Source organism: Nannospalax galili, unplaced genomic scaffold (assembly GCF_000622305.1).
Source record: "Nannospalax galili isolate Female #2095 unplaced genomic scaffold, S.galili_v1.0 scaffold108, whole genome shotgun sequence".
Lineage (NCBI taxonomy): Eukaryota > Metazoa > Chordata > Mammalia > Rodentia > Spalacidae > Nannospalax > Nannospalax galili.
The window spans coordinates 1360063-1375807 of NW_008358988.1; the positions used below are offsets into that span (position 1 = coordinate 1360063).

Below are 15745 nucleotides of genomic sequence, written 5' to 3' on the forward strand. Positions count from 1 at the left end.
CTCCCCCTCCCCCTCCCCCCGCCTGCCATTTTCTCCTAAATATCCTCTCTGTCTTCTCTCCCTTTCTTTTCCTTCCAGGGTCTCATTTTGTAGCCCAGGCTGGCTTTAAATTCATGACCCTCCTGCCTCAGCTCCCCTTGCCCCCAAGTGCTGGGATTATAGGATGCGTCATCATGCCAGGCCACAGCAAGGACGTCGGATTTTCCTTCTCAACCTGCAGTGCAGTCTCATGCCTCTCCTCCTTCTCCAGGTGTGGTTGATCATCTTGACCTCTGTTCTTTGACCTTGGATGAGCCCAGGCACTGTCTTAGGCAGAAGCTCATCTCTTCTGCTCTGAGGGACTCCTTTAAGCAGAAATCTTTGTCCCCTCTCTCTCATTCTGCTCCAGAATCTGTCCCCAACAGCCCACCTTTGCTACCATTTTATATAACAAAATACTGTCTTAGTCGAAATCCATCCTTGCATGAAGTTGGAGAAAAATTCAGTATCCTCCTTTGGTAAGCATGACATATTTGAATCTGTTTGGAAGACTGCTAGAGGGAGTCTGTGTTGGGCTTAGGAGACATCAGACATCCCGGAGCTGTTGTGAAGATCAAGCAAAGGGCTTTATAAATGTCAAGTGATATTATTAGCAGCCATTTGCATTCATAGAGGAAGGGAGGGATGCCAATGAAGCAGCACACTCTAGGCATGTGTAAAGAGAAACTGTTGTCAGTCTAGCTCACTCCCTGGTGTCAGCCTAGCTCACTCCCTGGTGTCAGCCTAGCTCACTCCCTGGTGTCAGCCTAGCCCATTCCTCTGTGACAGTCTAGACCACTCTCCTTGAAACACCTTTTCCTACCCAACTGCCTAAGCTGGCCCCATTTCCACAGCCCTTCAGAGCAGGAAGAAAAATATGAGGTTGGTTTGGAGGCAGAGAAATGCAAACCTATTTCTGCAGTAAATGTAGAAGCCAGAACAGCCAGCAGGGGGAGCTATCGGCAGGGATAAGCAGTTGAGACTCTCCTTACCGTCTCTTATCTGTGGGGAATCTATTCCAAGGAACCTTCCACCGTGGAAGCCTGAAATAATACATGGCACTGAACCCTATATAAACCATGATTTTCCCTCTACCTACATATGAGTTAGGAACAGTGAGAGAATAACTACAATAAGGAATAATAAAATGGAATCATTGCCACACTGCTATAAAATTGCCAGCATCACAGTTCTTGCATTTTGGATCATGATTAAGCAGTTGACCTGATAACTGAGCCAGTTACTAAATGACTGACAGGTAGTGGCGTCCAGAGCCAAGACAGCATGAGTTACTGCTGTCTGACACACGCCTCAGACTGGGGCCCAATTAAAAGCTTCTGAGTTGTGCACTGTAGTGGTGGCACACGCCTTTGATCCCAGCACTTGGGAGGCAGTGGCATGTGGATCTCTGTGAAATCAAGGCCAACATGGTTTACATAGTGAGTTCCAGGTCACCCAGGGCTACAGGGAGACTGTGTCTCAAAAAAACAAAAATCAAAAAAACCCTCTAAGTTGTTTATTTCTAGAGTCTTCCATTCAATATTTTCAATTAATTGCAGATAATTGAAACAAGGAAAGTTAACTCATGCCTGTGGCCATAGCAAAAGGTCCTAAAGCCCAGGTATGTTGAGTTCAACAGTGCTTTAAAACCAATCAAAGCTTGCTGCATCTGAAATGAAAGTTTTGCTCCTTCCTAACCTGTTCATGGGCCACTGTGGTGCCCTTTTACAACTTTTCCACTGATTACCTGCTCTGGCCAAGGCACAGAAGCCACCCAAGGAATCAGTCAAGTCCTATGCCCCAGAGTGTTCAGTGCTTGCAGTCTGACAAACCAGAGTCACATGTAAGAGTGAGCTTCAAGTTCTGCTCTTGGCTACACTTTTGTTCAAGAAGAAATTACAAAAGAACTCAAAATCTCCTTTTATCTTGGTTAAATGAACAAATGAGATTTACTCTGTTTTTAAAAAAATTTTTTATTTTATGTATATGTTTTCCCTATGTGTATGTAAGTGCATGCAGAGGCCAGAAAAGGCTGTCCAATCCCCTAGAACAGGAGTTGCGACATTTGAGCCATGTGGGTGCTGGGAACTGAACCCAAGTCCTCTCTGCAAGAGTAGCCAGTGCTCTTACCTGCTGAGCCAGCCAATTTTCTGTTTTGAAGGTTGAATTCTCTTCCTCCTGCTGGCCTCAGGGTTGTCTCTTCAGCAGGAACACAGAGGTAGACATGGTCAGGGCCTTGGGTAGCAGTTAGGAGATGTGGGCTCTGACCTCCCTTGGCTGTGCTTGAGCCATCCCTGGGAGGCCTCTGCCCCTGTTTTCCTCATCTATAGGATGGGGGCTGGAGAAAGATCACTCCCTCACACACAAAGGTGTGCTCTAACAGGCTGGAGGAGATGGCTAGGTGAGCATATTGCACAGGCTCTGATGCTCCTTGCAGGAACCCAGTGGTGCCACAGGCCTGTGTTGGGACGGGGCAGTGCCCTTTAATGTGGATGGAGGGAATGTTGGCTTCCCCAGGGTTCCCTCCTCAGGTGTGGTGGGAGTGGCAGTTGAATGGGGCAGTTGGAGAGGAGGGCTCCAGTCAGGTGGGACTGGGGCAACTAAACCTGAGATCCAGAAAGGTGGAAGCCAGGTAAGGATGGCCATCCTGCCATGACTTCTGGCCCCTCCTTCTCTCCGGCTCATCCTGGGTACTTGCTCACTCCCTGTCCGGGTAAAGCTTGTCTCTACTGCAATCAGTGGCCCCCAGTTAGCCCTGAGGACCCTTGTCACTCTCCCTAGGCCAGGCTATGGTGGGTGACATTTGGACTTTGGCTGCCCCCTGGGAGGTCTGGGGCAACGAGAGGTGAAGGAGACCTGGGACATTTCTAGATTTTGCGCTCCTGGTATGTGAGAGAAAAATAGAAACACCAAGACAGGATTTCAAAAATCTGTGATGTAAAGAAACCTACATTGACTAAATGAGGTCTTTCAGTACACGTGCATGCACACACATGTGTGATCACTGAGGACTGTTCACAATTTAACCAAGAGATTGACTTTTCATGGTGCATTAGTGGCTCTCATGGGTTTGAAATGGAAGTTCTTACCTTTCTTCAGTCTTATCAGATCATCTCTGTGCAAATGGGTGACCTCATTTGGAGACACCATCCCAAGCTGCCTTTTTAGGCCCTTCTGGGGTGAGAGGACAGAGCAGCACCTCCCTTCCCAGCCTTGGCCTTTGTGTATTATGTCACCTTGGCTCCTCCCTCTGCCTCACCCTCCATCTGACACCCATTCAAGGTCCTTAGGGGCCAGACCTGAGGAAAGCCATCTATACATTCTCCTCAGAGCCAGAGAAAGCTCAAGTCTCCAAGGAAGTTTGAGGGGAGAGTGTAAGACCATCAGATACTTTAAGAAGGGATTTACTGGGCTGGGGGTGTAGTTCAGTTGTAGAGACCTTATTTAATATATGTGAAGCCCTGGATTCAATCCCCAACACCAGAAAATGAGAGGGGGTGGGGAGGGACAAAGACGATGGGGCGGGGCTGGGGAGAAAGGGAGGGAGAGATGGAGAGGATGAAAATTTTCCACCTTTGTCAGTGAATCTGGGTTAAAGAGGCGAGGTGGATGGAAAGGGTTGCGGCAGGTGTGGAGGGCATTCTCTTATGCTGGACTTTAGACACCTTTTCACTTCCCATTTTGGATAAAATCAAAGACGGAGAAAATAAAATGCAGTATAAGAAGAACAGTGCCCATGAAATGCTAAAGGTCAAGCGACCTAGAACCCCAGAGCCAGGCAGGAGGGTGCTGTGGGCTGTGGCTTAGCCTACCCCTGGCAGTGGCTGACATGGACTGATTATAGCCTTGAAAGCTGTTGAGATTTTGGCAAAGCAAGAAGTCTTTTTTGAAAATGTGCTATCTCTTAATAAATGTTTACAAATTGAAAATAAATTGAACTGTGCAGGCCATATAAAATGGACCTGTAAATTGTATATGTTTGTATAGGCCTCTAAAAAGAGGCCTCTCTGTGGCCCAGTGTATCGAAGTTAGGTCAGGAAAGCAAGGGGCTCCGAAGACCTTTTGGCATCTCCAGCCTTCCCTTGGGTGCTCGTCCGAGACCCACGTGGTGGTTATAGGGTCCCAGGCTTAGCAAGCTGCCAGTCTCTCCGGCTCTGCCTGCTGTTCCCTCCTCCCTGGCAAACAGATTCCTCACCCTAGGCAGCTTCTCGATCCTGGCAAAGGATGGCAAGCCAGACGGGATAGAGATGTTAGCCAAAGCACACTTCCTGATTTAAGAAGTCTCACTTCCCCCAGGGCTGCCAAATTTAGCAAAATACTGTTCCAGCTGCAGAGCTTCCAGGCTGTCTTAGGTAATCCTAACTGTGTTTCCTGTGGAGTGTTCAAGGAAATAACCTGGCGCCGATTTCCTGTGTACTCTATAACCCAAACCTGGCCTGGGAGACTGGCTCTCTGTCTTGGGCATCCATTTTGGACAGCTTGACCCTTTCCACCAGCCTCCGACAGCTTGCTGACATGGTCCTTCACCAGTAAAAAGGTGAACAAGTAACCAGAAGTCATAGACATCAGGAAGAATAAGACTTGTCCTTGGAGACAGTGGATCAGGATGGAGGGGCAAGAAGTTGAGGCTGGACAGAGAGGTACAGAGGCTGGGATTGAGCTGGGAAACATGCCATGTGCCTCAAATCGGGGAGGCACAGGTCTGCCTGGCCCCTGAGAGAACAGCAAGGTTTACAGGGAAGTTACAGCCTGCTTCACAGAAGGAAAAAAAAATGCATTCTCTCTAGGGTCATTTGTTTTGAATGATTTCAAATTTGCAGAAAGGTAGTAAGAATAATGCTAAGAAATTCCAACCACACTGAGACAAAGTAACAAGCTCCCACTATAGCTTTGATGTTCTTCCTATGTGTTATTTATTATCGTTCACCTTAAGTTTGAGATCCTTCTGCCTGAGGCTCTGGAGTTCTGAAATTGCAGGTATGTGCCCCCCATGTCTGGCTTTTATTATTACTATTGATATATTTGAAAGTATGGCAATATTTTGCAGCATTATCCCTCAATACCACAGTATGCATCTTCTCAGGAATATGGATTCTTTCTCATATAACCGTAATCATCAAAGTGATTATCAAATTATGCAATGATCAAAATCAGAATATTTGACCTAATATTACTGTGTATCTTAGTTCATATTCAAACTTGTCCAGTTGTCTCATTAATGTCATTTAATTTTATTTTTTCTGTTTCAGCATGCCTTCCAGGACAATGCATTGCTTTTAGCTGTGTAGTCTCTGTTTTTTTTTTTTTTTTTTTTTTTCTTTTTTTCATTTTTCCTTTAATCTGGAGTATTTCCTTTATCTTCTATGATGCTAAGCTTCTCCAGAGCCCTGGCTAGTTTTGTAGAAAGCTCCTGTGGGCGTGTCTGGTCTTCTATGCATTTCCTGAATAAACACTATGTAAGGGCTGTCTGCTGAGATGGATGGCGTCTGTTGCCAGCCTGGTTGAAGTGTTATCAAATTGGCCAGAAGGAAAGTCTCACACAAGAAGCTGTGTTTACTGATTTCTTTTGTTCCCTCAATTCTTGGAGTCTGTCATTCTCTCTTCTGAAAGAATCATAGTTGGGTTTCAGAGCTGTTGAACATTTGTCTTCTTCAGCTAATCTCCTCTCCTCCCTCTGCACAGGCCACAGCGGGCAGGAAGTAGACCCTGGTGGTCAGGGAACCCAGCTTGACTAGCAAACATGTTGTGGCAGTCATGACGGTAGGACTGTGACAGAAAGACTGAGCAAAGGCTGTGTCGTGCCCAGGGCTTTTCTTGGCTCTGTGGACAAAGCTGGATCACATTTTCTCAAGAAGCCCAGGACCTACCCCAAGGTGCAGGGTGAAAAGCTACAACCTCCACAGCCTTCAGCTGCACAGAAGCCCTCATGGCTCCTTGCAGGGGATGCAGAAAAGCCAGGAAGAGGACTGCATAGATGGAGCTTTGGGTAGAGAAGGCTGTTGGAGGGCTTTCTGAGAAACACAGAACCTTGTGGGACAGGCTCTTGGTGACCCTTTGCCCTGGGGCCCTGACCACTGTCGACTGTCTCTGAGTAAATTGCAAATCTTTACTTCACTTGCTCAGAGTGTCCTGTATTTTTCTTTGTCTCATTTTTTCCTTTCTCAGTTTATTATGTGTGCTAGTCACGTAGATTGATTATGTGCTTAGTTCATTCTTCTTAGTGTTGAGTAGCAATATACTATGTTCATAGTATAGTTTGTTAATCCACTTTCCTATTTGTCCATGTCTAAAATATTTTAAGTAGAGCTGCTGCAAGCATTCATGCAGAGGCCACGTCATTATTTTTGCACAAGATTTCATCCTCTGTGGCTTGTTTCCTTGTGGTTTCTTTTTTAGATTGAATTTCAGTGTTGACACCAGTAAGCATGAGAGGGGAGGTTAACTGAAGCAGGAAGAACTGGAGCAAGAGTAGAAAGGAGCTTGCAAAGTTTAGGGCACGCATCATGATTGCTTCAGCTGGCAGACTATTTGCCATGTGCACACCTAATCACTGGCAATCTAACTTGACCAGATAATGCCACATTAACTTACAAATTATTGGCACAACTTACATTCCCACCAGTAGGGTTTAAGAGTGGCATGTGCCCTAATTATACCAAGACCTATAACTTTCAGGCTTTTAAAAGGTATTTTAGTTTCAAAAATTTAATGTGTGAGTGTTATGCCTGCTTGTAGTAAGTGCACTCATGTCATGCAATTCCCGAGGAGGTCAGAAGAGGGCATCAGATACCCTGGAACTGGAGTTACTGCCATTTAGCTGCCACGTGGATGCTGGGAATTGAACCCAGGACCTCTGCAAGAGCAGCCAGTGCTCTTAACCGCTGAGCCATCTCTCCAGCTTCAACTTTCAGGCTTTAAAATATTGCATAGATGAAGAATGAGAAATAACTGCTTTTGTGATTTAAATTAAACTTTTCTGAGTTCAGACAGTGAAGATGCTCTCTGGTGGGTTTTAAAAACAATTCGTTATTGTTTATTTAAGGTATGGACTCATTACATAGCACAGGCTGACCTCAAATTCATACCCCCCACCCAAGTGCTGGGGTGCCACTGTGGATGACCACACCCAGCTTCCTAACTGTATCTTTTGCTCACCTTTCTAACTGATTATTCATTTGTTATTCATTTATTTAAAATCATTCATAAAATTTGAAAATTGTGCATTTGTAGTTAAAGGACTGTATTTATGCCAGTATTGCTTCTCTTTTTTCAAATTAAAAAAATTATGCTCCTTGATTAACAAAATTCTATAACTTCAATATAGTAGAAGGAAGCGAGCTTCTAATTTATGCCCATGTTTTAAAATTTGCTTTAAGAAATCCTTCCCTATCTAAAGCTGTAAATGTATCTCTCAATATTTAGTTCTTAATATTGGAATGTCCTTTCTTTTTCTAACCTTTTAAAAATATATCTTAAAAATAATTTATTGAGAATTTCATACAGGGATATAAGTATATAAGGTGTTTTGATCAAACCCATGCCCACCACCTCCCCTCCAACTCCTCCCATATCTCCTCATCATTTTTTTCTGATAACTTCATGTACTCTTTCTTCTTCTTTTTTTTTTTAATGGGCCTTTTTACTACTCTAACATTCCCCCCTCTGAAGAGGTAACCTTACAATCTTTTAAGGATTAGATAAGAGCTCCCAAATACTTTCAACGTTTTTGATTTTTGGAATGGAGTATGTTCTTAAGAGGCCCAAGGACATTTTGACTTTTAGCCAAGAAGCTGGCTACTTTTCTTTGGGGTCTTTTTACACTAACTGCCTAGCCAATTCCTACCTCCTGTTCTTATCACACCATCCTCTGAAGAGGTTAGCCAACTTGTGGATAGGGAATCAGGATTCAGACTGCTCTAGTTTCTTCCATGCTGAACAGGGACACAAGGCAAGGCAATTGGGTACCCCTTCTGCGGGTCTATCTAAAAGACTCCCAAATCACATAACTCTTAACTGTATGGAGAAAAGAAAATCCTTTACTGGTACCTAGGAGATATGAACAAGTAAAGGCAAGAGTAGTTAGCATTACAAGTTCTAGACAGGGAACCAGAAAAAAGTCAGAACAGGGCAAATTTCAAATGTTCATATCAGAGTCCACTGGAATTTCTTGACAAGAGCTTCCAAAACCATCCCTGTATGGCTTCCTCATAGCTGTTGGAGTGGCTAGAATCAGTGTCAGTTCTCGCTAAGGCTTCTAGATGGGGGGAGAAAACAAATTTATCCATCCTCTTAGAACAATAGCAGGTTGTCTCCTGTAGCTACAGGTGAGCACTACAGTACTGGAGACCAAGATTTGAAGTCTTACATCTGAGCAGCACTTTCTGATTCAGAACAAAATCATCAATGAGAGATAATTGTCTAACTTTTTGTATGGACTTAAGCCTAATGTCTGGGAAGTGTAATCCCTTGAACTCCTAAAGAAATATACTGATCACTTTACTCTTTGGTTATACTTTCCTTTTGGGTATTTAAGACCATGAAGTTGGCCCAAATAAATCAATTTATATTTACACTGAAGGTCGTTTGAGGATCTGTTCCTCAGAGGACACATGGGCTTGGGAGGAGCCCCTGGCTCCTTTCTTTTACCAGTTCCATCTATGTGAAGATAAGACCAAGGCTGGCTTTACTTGGAAGCATAGAGGAAATGTTTTCTCTGTGTTGACCCTCCTCTTGTAGACTGGACCCTGGTTCAAGTCCATCTCGTGGGGTCTCCATGGCCTCCCTGAACAAGAGGACAGGTGACTCACCACAGTTACAGGACATTTTGAGAGATGTTCCATACTCCCCTGGAACTTAGTCGACCTTGGAGGGCAAGGGGCAAAAGTCCCTTTAAGTCCCTCTGACCAGATTAGTACAGGCCTCAAAGTATGGCTGTTAGACATCCAATAAGGTTAGTTCCACCAGTCTAGTACTTTTAATTACCATGTGGTATGTAGATAAAGCTTGGGTGAAAAACCAAATGCTCTCAGATAAACTTTGACTAAATATATATTTTGTTCCTTAAACTAGTTGACTAAACTATGACCTTAGAAATTTTAAGATTATGTATATATTATTTATGTCTCATCCTTTATATATCATAATGAACTGTTTGTACCTACTTATTTATTTTTGTGATACTGGGGATTGAATCTAGCACATGCTAGGCAATATCGCCAAGCTGTATTCCCAGTCATTTTTTTTTTTTTTAAAAAAACAAACCCCAACTTTTATTTTAAGATGGGTTGTGTTAAGTTGACCTGGTAGGTCTGGATTTGATGATCCTCCTACCTCAGCTTCCTGAATAGCTGGGATTAGAGATGTGCACCAATAGACCCAGACACAATTGGTCTGATAATCTCTGTTTTTTTCATTGAAATGTTTAGTCCATATGTATTTAATGCAATTATTGATATGGTTAGGTATAGATCTATTGGCTTGCTTTTTGTCTTCTATTTATCTCATGTTTAAAACATCTTCTTAGTTCCTCATTGTCCGCTTTCTAAGTGGGGCAATCTACTATTTAGTGTTCTTTGCTACTGTTTTTGCTTTGATTTCTTAGCTTGAATCCCCCTCTTAGTGTCTTTTCTGGAGCTTATGCTATCCTGTGACAGTACAATGTGTGCTCCTATGTGCTCATTTCTGTTTGAGAACTTCTCTCATGCTTATCACTATCAATCCCAACAAACGCAGATGTACTGAGTAGGTAGTATGTATAGGGATGAGGCTAGGTATTAGAAATATGGCTGTTAACGGGACAGACATGAAGCTCATAGTCTGTTTGAGTAAAAGGAAACCTTTTCCAGCAAAAGAAAAGTGTGACCTGAGCCTCAGAGTCTGAACAGGAATTGGCCATGTGAAGAAGGGACCAGATTGTTCCAGGTTGTGGCAGTGGTGAGCACAAAGACCCAGAGCAGAGGGAGGAATTGGCACTGCATTCAGGGCACGTTAAGACCTTTAGTCTGACTGCAGTGGAATGCCTGTAGAGTGTGGAGGGTGGCTGGGTGCATACTAGTAACCAGTTTAGCAACTTTGGAGATGTGGAGCTGAGTTTGTGGTATTTAGGTCATTAATATTCATTACCGGAATGAAGAGATTTTGAGCAGATCTCCTGCACATAAAATACATGCCTCCTACATCTAACTACATCCTCCCACTTGGGAGGATTTTTTTCTCTTGCAATAAAGGAGTTTTTATCTTCAAATTTTGTTGTAAGGAAAAAAAAATCACATTCCAGGTCATTGGAGAAAGGAGGGAGCCTCAGTTTTGCTGTGTCTGGACCACCACAGGTGGTCCCTCCCTCTCTGTCCTTTCCAGTATAGTGAGGAATTTGTAAGAGAGTCCATCTGAGGACACCTCCAGCTCAGCCGTGCCATGGTTTATTAGCCATTAACACCTTGATGGAAATTGCTTTAATGGATGTTTGAGCTCCGTGGATATGTAACAGTATGAATATGGACTCTGTTTACACGGGCAGAAAATAGTTCAACTTAGCTTAGCAAAACAGGAGAATTTATTTCTAGGATCTGGGGAGAGGGATGTCATAGCACCTATGGCCAGCACAGAACTAAGACCTTGGATAAGAAGAATCTGCTGCCGGGTCCTCCATGAAAGGGGAGGCTGGTCTGCAGACCAGACAGACACAAAATGCATTGTCTCCACCTGGGTTATGGCTTTTTATTGGGGGCATTGGCCCCACGAGTGGAGGAAACGTGGGCTTGTCTAGATGTGACCGTCCCGAGGACTAGTCTTGACGTTCTTCCCTCACTGGGTGTGCGGGTGGAGGGGATGGGGATACACGCACTTCTGGAAGAGTTAGGGGGTATATCTATGACAAAACCCACTCATACTAAGAAACAAGCCCATTTTTTCTGGGACCTTTTTCTTGAGCTGAGAGTCACCCTTGCTCATGGGTTGGCCCCCAATAAAATCTCCCAGTAGGATTGGTGACTTCCAGCCAATGCAACATGGAAAACAGAAGACAAACAAAATGTGTTTACTCAAAAGGAGGTATCAGAGTAGACGTAAGGACTGTTGCAGGGCTCTGGCCACAGTCCCCCCTAAACATTAAGGCTAATTAGTGAAATGGGATCTGAGGGCTCAAAGCAAGAGAAGAGGTCTGGTTGCAACAGCGGCTTTTAACTTTACTCAGGTGGTCCTAATTTCTCAGTGAGACTTCTCATCTTTCTTCATATAGTGAAAGTGTCTGAAGCCCAAGTGTCTAGGGCCCCACAGTGCCGTCAGGATGGTGGGTGAAGGCCCCTACCTTATCTCAGACCTGGAGCAGCGAGGCCAGCGGAGACCCTTTTCAGAGAGATATGATCCAAGCCTGAAAACCATGATCCCAGTTCGACCCAGTGCAAGGTAACAGAGGAGGATTGAAGGTGGGCGGGGCGGGATCCCCAGGGGTGGTTCCTAGGTCCTCAGGAGATGGTGCATTGTTCCCCAAGCGCTGCTCTGCATGTGTCCTTCTATTCATCTAGCCACCCATAGATCCATTTGTTGATCACTACCTTCTCACTTCCTCCACTCGGTGAGAAGACAGCAGCTACAGCTGCAGGAGCTTTTCCTGGGACTGTCCAAGCATTTTACAAACATTTGTAGGTTACAAACATTTCATTCACTTTGTGTGTGTGTGTGTGTGCTTGCCACTACATCTAGCTTCTCCACTCTTCACAACCATCCTAGAGGTACTGTCATTCTCTTTATGTGATGGGAACGACACAGAAACAGAGAGGCTAAATAATTTGCCCGAAGTTCAGCAGTAACCTTTCCTCTTAAACAAACTGCCTTACCATTTCTTGGCTTCAAGTGATGCCTACTTACTCAGTATACAGTTTTCTGGGTGACACATAAAAGAAAGCAACCCAGGCTGAGATGGTTTGACTCAGGCATTTCTGCTTAGCAAGGTGGCTGTGCCAATGGTCGACTGATGCAATGGCGGTAACTGGGCCTTGTGGTCAGTCTCCACATGCCTCCAGCATGCTAGCTTCATACCCTAGGCTTCCAGGAGAAGGAGTGGATGCAGGAAGGGTGTTTTGAGACTCAGGCTCACAGAGGCACGTTGCTTTTGCTGCATTCTACCTCCAGGGAAGCTGCAGGGCAGCTCAGATTCATGGTGTCAGGAAATAGATTCTATGTCTTGCTGGAATGAGTTGCAAGGTCACATTCCAAGGTGCAGGAATACAGAGACAGAGAATGGACCACTCTTTAACTCCAGGATAGGAACTCGGGCAGTCTGACTTTCAAGCTCATGTATTCAACATTGCAGTATATTATTATTATATATTAACATCATAGAACCACAATGTTACAGAATTCTGCCTTTTCTGAGCCTTTTCTGAGCACCAAAAGAGCCATGTGGCTTGTTGTCTGGGGAACAGAAGGCCGAGTGGCATCTTTGTTGTGCAGTGACACTACCATGTCCTCTCCTAGCATCTCTGGATAGATAATATGCACATTCGAGTCCTGTGTAGTGAAAGGTGAAGGCGGAAAGGCCAAGGCAAAGGACACTGCTCTTAGGAGAGCCCTAACTACCCAGCATTTTAGCTCAGCTTACCATTGCTTTGTGTAAAGGCCATGGCAAGCAGTGCTTCTGAAAATGACAGAAGCCTGGAGACAGCCAGGAAGCTCTCTGAGGTCCTGTTCCATCACTCAGGGCAAGAACTCTACCTTCTCTGTGCCTTGGTGTTTCTGTCTATGAAATGGGACCAGAATGCTGCCCTCCTGCCTATCTGTCGAGTTGTTGCAGGAACTGCATGAAGCAATGAATGGACTTTGTTGTAAAAAACCACCTTTTAGGAAATTTTTGCTGTGTGCCAGCTACATGGTACCTTGCTAATATTGTCTAACTTTGGGTCCTCTCAGAAGCCCCAGTCAAGAGCTTGGATATAGGCAGCTTATTTGGGAGGTGATCCTGGGAAGTGTTTATAGGAGAGATTTAGGGAAAATGAGGGGAAAAGGTAATGGGGTATGTCCCTGCTGTGGGCAAGGGGGATAGACTTTACTACATCTTCCTGAGAAACAGCCATTTTTCCACCCAAAGGATGCGAGGTGGTGCATCCCTCCATGGCTCTCATGCTCCAGTAGTCAAGTTTTCCCCAGGGGGCGTTAACCCTTGTGGTTCTGGGCTGCACTTATGCTCCTGAGAAGTCCTGAATGGTATAAAGAGGTGTAGTCCCATTGAGATGGGACTCTGCCCACATGAGCTTGCATGAAACCGTCCTCTGTACTGAGCTTCATGCAAGGGCATCTTTATCGCATCTGCTACGAATACAAAGCTGTTCACTATGGACTATGATAAACACTCAGTGACGGGTAGGTGACACTCTGTGTCTTTGGCTTTTATTAGATGATTTATTTCTCAAGGGCAAAGCCATGAATCTCTTTATTGCCTGCCTTCCTTCCTTCCTTCCTTCCTTCCTTCCTTCCTCTTTCCTTCCTCCTTCCGTCCTTCCTTCCGTCTCTCTTTCTTTCTTTCTCTTTTTCTTCTCTTTCTTCCTCTCTCTCCCCTCTTTCCTTCCTCCTTCCGTCCTTCCTTCCGTCTCTCTTTCTTTCTTTCTCTTTTTCTTCTCTTTCTTCCTCTCTCTCCCCTCTTTCCTTCCTCCTTCCGTCCTTCCTTCCGTCTCTCTTTCTTTCTTTCTCTTTTTCTTCTCTTTCTTCCTCTCTCTCCCCTCTTTCCTTCCTCCTTCCGTCCTTCCTTCCGTCTCTCTTTCTTTCTTTCTCTTTTTCTTCTCTTTCTTCCTCTCTCTCCCCTCTTTCCTTCCTCCTTCCGTCCTTCCTTCCGTCTCTCTTTCTTTCTTTCTCTTTTTCTTCTCTTTCTTCCTCTCTCTCCCCTCTTTCCTTCCTCCTTCCGTCCTTCCTTCCGTCTCTCTTTCTTTCTTTCTCTTTTTCTTCTCTTTCTTCCTCTCTCTCCCCTCTTTCCTTCCTCCTTCCGTCCTTCCTTCCGTCTCTCTTTCTTTCTTTCTCTTTTTCTTCTCTTTCTTCCTCTCTCTCCCCTCTTTCCTTCCTCCTTCCGTCCTTCCTTCCGTCTCTCTTTCTTTCTTTCTCTTTTTCTTCTCTTTCTTCCTCTCTCTCCCCTCTTTCCTTCCTCCTTCCGTCCTTCCTTCCGTCTCTCTTTCTTTCTTTCTCTTTTTCTTCTCTTTCTTCCTCTCTCTCCCCTCTTTCCTTCCTCCTTCCGTCCTTCCTTCCGTCTCTCTTTCTTTCTTTCTCTTTTTCTTCTCTTTCTTCCTCTCTCTCCCCTCTTTCCTTCCTCCTTCCGTCCTTCCTTCCGTCTCTCTTTCTTTCTTTCTCTTTTTCTTCTCTTTCTTCCTCTCTCTCCCCTCTTTCCTTCCTCCTTCCGTCCTTCCTTCCGTCTCTCTTTCTTTCTTTCTTTCTTTCTTTCTTTCCTCCCTCCTTCCTTCCTCCTTCCTTCCTTCCTTCCTTCCTTCCTTCCTTCCTTCCTTCTTACCTCACCACTTTTTCCTCCTCTTTCTCTTTCTTTCTTTCCCTTCCCCTTTATTTCTTTATCTTCCTCTTTTGTCTGGCACTAATACTTGTGCAGCACTTGATTTGTGTGAATCTGCTCTCGTGCTACCTACAGGCTTGCCTCCAGCTCCTGCCCCCTTGCAGTGTCTCACCCTACTATAACATGCTGTGTTCTGAATCTTCCTTTTCTCCATAGAAGAAAATTCACGCATTTGACCACTCTGATGGTGTTGCTAAAATTCCTTCACAGGGGGCTGGTGTAAACAATGTTCTTCCTCTCCTCCCTTGGTCCCAATGGCAAACCAAGGTACGATTCCACCAGAGTGCACTCTGGGAAGCCAGTGAGTTTAATGGGTGAGAGGTTACTTACAGGAGTGTGCGTGCTCTCCACCAAAGGCTGTACCAGAAACTCTTCACCCAAACATGGATGGTGGGTTCCTCATAGCCACATGTAATGGTGAGAGAGCCCCCCTCCTAGTGTTTCCCAGCCTATGTACTCTAGTCCCTCTCCAGGTCACAAGCGATTAGGACTGAATCCTAATCACAACTTGGGAGGTATGGTTGCACGCTCAGACTAGGGTCCCTGGCTCTCTCTGCCAGTCCTTCTATGCAAGGAGGGGGGCATGAACAATCCACAAGCCCAGCTATGACCATCTTAGGCAAGCAGCAGGTATAGCTGAGCTCAGGAAGATGGCATCTGTCTGTTAGAGGATTGTCCTATAAACAGATAGCCAAGTAATGGGCCTCAGTTTCCCTATGTGTTAAATACAGCAGGTGCCCTCTCTCTCATGAGACTGAAATGCTGGGAAATGTTCAACAGCCTCTTCATGGGAAACATTCCCAGGCTTATAGCATTTATCAGTATTTATTCATTTTTTTATTAGCAATTTCACATATAGATTTTAACCATACTCACCCCACATACTTATCAATTTTTCTCATGTGAGTACCATACTATGGCCAAGTTCAAGCTCCCAATATGACATCACTGAATATGAAGCTGGAAAGATGTTCAGTATGTCAACATTCCAGGCATTTCCACCACAAGGACAGTGGACACGAAGTCCTACAAGAACGGATAGAGTAGCATAAGTGCTTGGTTTGGAGGCACATTAGCAAAGTGGGGATGATACAGAGCGGAGTCAAGGGTGACACGCAAATTCATGCCGCACTCTGCGTTTTTAAAAATACAATCTAAGGGGCTAGACAGATGGCTCAGCAG

The 15745-nt window shown here is 44.8% G+C and overlaps 1 protein-coding gene across 1 annotated transcript in view; it reads left to right on the forward strand.

Moving 5' to 3' along the window:
- Window positions 1–4945: 4945 nt before the first annotated feature.
- Window positions 4946–15745, forward strand: part of Abcc12 (ATP binding cassette subfamily C member 12) — an 82955-nt gene continuing 72155 nt past the window's right edge. Inside the window, exons 1-2 of the mRNA XM_008822627.3 lie at window positions 4946–4995; window positions 11255–11421. Coding sequence (XP_008820849.1) covers window positions 11303–11421 — 119 coding nt within the window. The 5' untranslated portion in view covers window positions 4946–4995; window positions 11255–11302. The remainder of the gene's footprint in view (window positions 4996–11254; window positions 11422–15745) is intronic.